Consider the following 6,227-nt stretch of genomic DNA (forward strand, 5'->3'; position numbering starts at 1 on the left):
AACCTATAACCATAATGCTGGTTCCCTCTCCCCAGGTGCAGCACCCTGCACTCGTCCTTGAACCACATCCTGTTCAGATCTGCCCACTTCTCTAACCTATCCAGGTCTGCCTGGATGCGGTCCCTGCCAAAGATGAAGAACAACAGGACAAAACTGAATTTAAAAAAAATAAGAGGGGTTTGCTGATGGAATGTTTTAGCTCTGGAACAGCCTCTCTAATTCAGTCCCCCCGCTTGTTGTGCATGGGCATCCTGGGAATGCAGAGGGTATTTCTGGTTCTGTCAGTGGGCAAGGGTTGCTCCAAATTCAAAAACGCAACACAAGAGAAGCAACCCATCTTCACAGGAGGACCTGCTCCAACTGTTACCAAAATGCAAGACTCAGATCAGAGTGGAAGAGGTACTTGCCCGTCTGCTGTGTGCCAAGGCTCCCTGCTCATCTGCAGCTTCCTCTTTCTCCTCTTGCTTCTCTTCCTTGTCTGCAGCCTGAAAAGCAGCATCGGTCACAACCACAACATGAAAATAAGGCCATATGAAAGCTACAGGGTATCCCACTACCCACTAAATGGTATCCCACTAAGGTAAGATATAAGGACAGGCCTCTGCCTCTGGTACCAGACTTCTCCCTCGGGAGCAACCATGCCTCTGACACGCTAAGGCGTCAGGGAATTTACCTCAGTGTCGCTGGCTGCAGCGGGTCCCTCAGGAACCTCCTCGGCCTGCTGACTGCTGTTCTCATCAGACGCGATGCCCTGCTGCTCCATCTCCAGCTCCTTCCGACGGGCTTTCCGACGCCGCGTTTCTGCCCCAAGCAGCGTGCCTAGCACAGGTGGAGGTAGGTGTTCTGCAGCATTCGGGCTTCGCTTCTGTACCGGGCAGTTCCGGTTCCCCTTGTGACATGCACAGTCCACTTTATAGTTGCTGCTCCAAAGACACAAACATATCAGCATCACTCCATTTCTCATACCCCAACAGGGATATTCAAAGTATCCCCTACCATGGGTCACACCTTGTTCCGAAGCAGAGACCCTGCCACCTTCCGGCCTCTGCTGCAGAAGACCGCAGCAGAACCAGGTGAAATACAAACCCAGGAAAGTGCAACTTGGTAGAAAATGGAGCAAAATGTAGGAAGTGAGGAAGGGGCTGTAGGAAGAGGAAGATATCCAGGCCAGAGAGCAGTGCAGAGCTTCTGGGTGAGGAGGCACTCACCAGATGTTGTACTCGTAGTCAAAGGCAATGGTGACCTCTGCATCCTTGGCAATGGTGGCAACGGCATAGATGCATAGGTGGATCATTCCATCAGCAATCACATGACGAACCTCCAGAAACAAAGCAGAGAGAGAGAGACTGACGTCTTCACAAGAGATGTGATCTGTGTCCAGAAGGTGGAGGTCTCCTCCCCAGAAGAGTTCCTGCCTGCCACACTACAATTACCACTTTCCTTGACCTCGCTTATCCTCCACCTTTTCCTGTTTTAGCCCAATTCCCAAGCCCTGGCCAGGGGGAAGCTGTAGCGGGAGCTGTTCCTTCCTGAGAAAGGCTCCGCATTCCCCAACCTATTTTTTTCTTGCTTCCAGCCTAAGAGCCATGAGAAGTGCAGCCCTTGGCCGGGTGTTCTCCCTCCTTTTCTTTTACTGGCACTGCTTGGGGCTGTTGAATTCATTCAGAACCCGGATGCTTGTGTAAGTGATTCCAGTAAGCCTAACAATGAAGTCTGTGCACTCCAGACCCGCACTTCCACTCAGGGGAGCTGGAGGCTTACCTCTGCATTTGGTGTGCAGGAACGCCTGATGAACCGGGCGTCATTGCCAAAGGTGCGGGCATCCACACACATCTCAACACCGTTGAACTTGGAGTAGAACAGCACGAAGGGGTATGGCCTGGGGGAGCAGCAGAAATTCTCATAACCCCTCAGTCCCAATTCCCACCGCAGCCGTGGCCGCTACCCCCTGCTTTACAGGGTGTGGACACAGGTAAACTGGGACCTCTTCCAGCTTTAGCCGTGGACAAAGCAGTGTTAAAGTTGAACCAGTTTTGTTTGAATTGTTCTTGGCTCATCGCATGTAACAGCGCGTGCCCTTCTGGAACTTTCCTCTTTTCAAGGGGACAAAAGGAACTGTGTGTCCACACCCATAGGCACTGCACAGAGAGGACCCCTTCCCATCGCTTTGCTCATCCAGGGGTGATGCAGCTCCTAGCTCATGACACAAGGCACCTCGCCCAAAGAGGCTTGTGTTCTGGAAATGGGCAGACCTGTCTGCATCGTGGTACCACTGCCAGCCCCTCCCAGTAGAACCCACAGTCTGATGCAGGGTGCGCTCCTGCCGAGGTGCCCAGTGAATCGTGCCCCACTGGTCACCGCATCGTACTCTTACTTTTTGAAGAAATGCCCATTGACCTCGAATTGCTGCCGTAACATAACCTTCCCACGATACTCAATGATCAGTGTGTCTAGTGCCAGGTCTCTTGCTGCCCTCAGGATCTTCCGGTGCTTCTGAACTCGAGTCACTCTCCCCAGCTGCAACTGCAAGGGAGACCAGAACAGTGCATGGGAATGCAGAACAAACCCTAGGCCACAGCCCTGCAGCTGCTCTATGATCCACATGAGAACAAGCCTGTTGCCAGTACCAGCACGTGAGCTCTGACCACCTCAATACACAGGATATCCCAACACAGACACCTGCCTATAGACAGCAGCCATGAGACAACACCTGCTCAGCCAAGTAGGGAACCGTAACCTTGCTTACCTGACACACTCTGAGCAGGTCCATTATACAGAGTACTTCAGCCTGCTTGTGGCTTGGAGGCAGAACCAGGGCTACCAGTCACTGGCAGAAGACCACCCTACCTCCTGAGCTTCTCTGAGGCTGAGATCCCTTCCACAGACTGGATGCCTCAAGTCTTTCCCACATTACAGATCAGGTTAAACATGCTCAGAGGAAGAAGCACATCCGTGTCTTTTGCAGAGCATGGGCGACTCCACCTGAGAAGCCCAGCACTTTGGCTGGCAGTTTCTATCTTCGCTATGGATTGTTTGTTTGTCTCCAGCGAGGCTGGATCTGTGGACATTAGTACTTGAAGAAAGAGGATTTTTTTTGGAAACATTAACCAGTCTCAGTGGCAAGGTACACAGATCCATTACCATGGGATATTCACAACAGCAGGACTCTGGCAGGGGCTTGCACTCATAAAATGAAACTAGTAGGTAGTAAGTTAAAAAACTAAAAGGAAGTTTTCCCCCCCCCCCGACACGGCCTGGAATGCACTGCCACCCGATGCGCTGGAAGCTGAGAATTTAGCAAGATTCAAAAAGGATTACGTGGCCTCTGAATCAGAACTTCCCAGCCCCTAAATGCCAGAGTCTGAAAGTGGGAGAAGAAGAGTGGAAAAAGACCCTGTTCACTCTCCCTTCCAGCACCCAGTCCCTGCCATTGTGTGATACTGGCCAAGGTGGACCTATGGTCTGACCCAGTACATGACAGTTCTTTCTTTTCTTACATATAGCAGCAAAATCTTTCTTTAACCATGGACTTCATTACAAGATAGGATACGTCTAAACATCCCCTTCACCTTCCTACAAAGGGACACAAAGGCGTGGGGAAATGAAGGGCCATCTGAAGCAGGATGGTCGTGGGCACAGTCTGGTGAATTTCTGGTGACTTTCCAGGCCGAGGGCTGTGTCGCTGTCTCCATACAGCTCCATACAGGAGATGGGCCTGCCTGCCCAGTTTGTCAGTCCTCCTAAGGATTCGGCTTTGATCTTAATTGAATCAACAACTTTGCTTCAATGTATGAGGGGAAAAATGTCATGATAGCTGTCAAGAGTATCTAGCCAAACAAAGAGCACAAGACTGGGTCTTGCTGAAGAAAACTCTGAACTTTCCTCATTAAAAAAACCTCACCTAATTGGAAGTAGACCTGGGAAGGTCTACTGCAATGGCTAAGCAGCATCCCACTGCCTTCTGCACAAGTTCAATTTAGTTATTGCTGTATAAAGAATAAGGCGAGATGAAGGCCGATGTCCCAAGACAGCATGTCATGTTGGGATGTGTATGGCAGCATTCCTTGACCGTGCTGAAAACACTTTATTACAGACAATTCTCTCTATTGAACACACTTGTACACTAAGAAAAATCTCTCCTTGAAGCGCTCATGTCTGAGTTTCCCTGGGTAAGCATGGCAGTTAAGCCATGGCCTCTGCCACAACCAGAGGCCTGCTGACTTCTCTTATGCATCCTGAGAACAGTTACGATTTGTTCAAATATTTATTAGAAGCCTGTCTGGTTCCAGGAGGAGGACTGATCTTGCAATAGTAGACCTCCTCTGTGCAACAGCACCAATGCTAGGTTATTCAGGCCTAAATGCCACAACTTCTGTCACCAGACAAGCACACAGTGTCCCTCTGCACACTCTTCCATCCATCTGGAGGGAACTGGAAAAGGAAAGACACCAACACAGACCCTGACCAACTTTGCAAAATTCAGTTCACCACCTCAAAGCTCTGCTTGTCCCCAGCTCTCTGAGGCTAGAAATCAGAAGGGGAGTAGTGGACAGTTGTCACGCTCTGATTTGAAATGGAGGAGAGATGATTTAATTCCTGTTGTGGCTTCTTCATGGATTACTGACACTGGGAACAGGACAAAGCTGCCTGCAAAATTCATCTCCAGAGGTACGCCTTAGCCGTCTGTTCTCTCAGTCTGTGGTCTAACACCCAAGACCTGCTTGGCAAGCCTGTGCTTGCCAGGACAGCAGAGAGCAGCTAATAACCCTATCTGCACTCCTGGCAAAGAGGCATTTTTCCTTCTTGTCATTTATGGACCGCTTCGACTCGTCAAACGGCTTACAACTCTATCCGTAATGCCTGCTAGGAGCCAGGACTGCGAGTCAACTTCGCTGATGACTCTGAACAGTTTCTGCCCTCCACAAGGTTCCTGGTGTGCCACTGAGAACGTGATCTGTCTGAACACCTGACCCCAGGGGCCGAGCATCAACACACCTGCATGAAGCACCTGGCTCAGAGAGAAACCGGTGCGCCACACATGCTTCAGGTTCAGCAGGATTATACCTGCAATGCCACCCGCCAATGGAAGCCCAGCAGTGAAAGCATGCAGGGCACTCATGGAGGCAGATGACATGCCAAGTTTGTCTGCTTATCTATTTTTGTCAAACAGATGCCTTCTACGTGTTTGCATGCTCAGAGGAGCAGGCTGCGATGTCTTGGCTTGCCCACCTGTGACGGGCCTTTATTACTGGAGATTACCCCCTCTTACAGGTAAAAGAGGAGAACTCTTTCACAAGAAAGAGATCGGAGAGCCACTGTGGACAGTTTGCTAAAAACATCAGCTCAGCGCTCAGCAGACATCAAAAAGACAAACAGGATGTCAGGGATTATTAGGAAGGAAACTGTAAGGAAAACTGAGAACAAGGTGTCATTATGCCCCTTTATAAATCTGTGGTGCATTCACACCTTGGATACTCTACCCAGTTCTGGTCCCCACACCTCCAAAAGGATACAGAAGAACTGGAGAAGGTCCAGAGAAGAGCAACAAGAATGATGAGTAAGATGGAGGGGCTTTCATACGAGGAGAGACTACAGAGGCCAAGCCTGTTCAGCTTAGGTGAGATGCTTGAGGGGGGACATGAGAAGGGTTTACAAAATACTAAATGGAAGACAAAGTCACTAGGGATTTATTATTTACTCTCTACCCCAATACAATACACCAGTAGGTAGCAAGTTTAAAGCCAACAAAAGGAAGTTCTTTTTCGTACAGGGCATAATTGAGGTGTGGAACTCACTGCCAGCAATGTTGTGGAAGCTGAGAGCTTAGCCAGATTCACAAAGGGATTGCACAATTCTTGGAGGAAAGGGTTACCAGTAGCTATTGAGCATGAGAGTTAAGCGTACAGCCTCTGCAGCAGAAATTCCTAGACCCTAAATGATGGAAGCTGCAAGCAGGAGAAACACAGCAGAAAGCGCCTTGGCAGACCCTGTTCAGTGCCTTCCAGCACCCGCTCTTTGCCCCTGTGCAACACAGGCCTATTTCATGTGCCACAGCATCAGGGGCTTCTGCCCATCACAGAAATTATAAGCCTCCCCACCAACTAGGGATCTTGCAGTCATTATTGACTCCAAGATGAACATGGGCAGACAATGCGAAGCCACGGTTGGCAGGGCTAACCGGACCTTGTCGTGCATCCACAGGTGCATCTCAAGCAGGTCCAAGGAGG

At 50.0% G+C, this 6,227-nt stretch overlaps 1 protein-coding gene across 2 annotated transcripts in view; it reads right to left on the reverse strand.

Annotated features, from left to right (window-relative positions):
• Positions 1–6,227, reverse strand: part of SETD5 (SET domain containing 5) — a 71,814-nt gene that overhangs the window by 44,394 nt on the left and 21,193 nt on the right. For both annotated transcript variants that reach the window (XM_019504896.1, XM_019504895.1), the window contains 5 exons: positions 2,375–2,523; positions 1,762–1,879; positions 1,209–1,318; positions 674–920; positions 408–485 (listed from right to left, as the gene is read on the reverse strand). In XM_019504896.1, the coding sequence (XP_019360441.1) occupies positions 408–485; positions 674–920; positions 1,209–1,318; positions 1,762–1,879; positions 2,375–2,523 (702 nt within the window). The remainder of the gene's footprint in view (positions 1–407; positions 486–673; positions 921–1,208; positions 1,319–1,761; positions 1,880–2,374; positions 2,524–6,227) is intronic.

The sequence above is a fragment of the Gavialis gangeticus genome, unplaced genomic scaffold (assembly GCF_001723915.1).
Source record: "Gavialis gangeticus isolate Ggan-Ray unplaced genomic scaffold, GavGan_comp1, whole genome shotgun sequence".
Taxonomy (NCBI): Eukaryota; Metazoa; Chordata; order Crocodylia; family Gavialidae; genus Gavialis; species Gavialis gangeticus.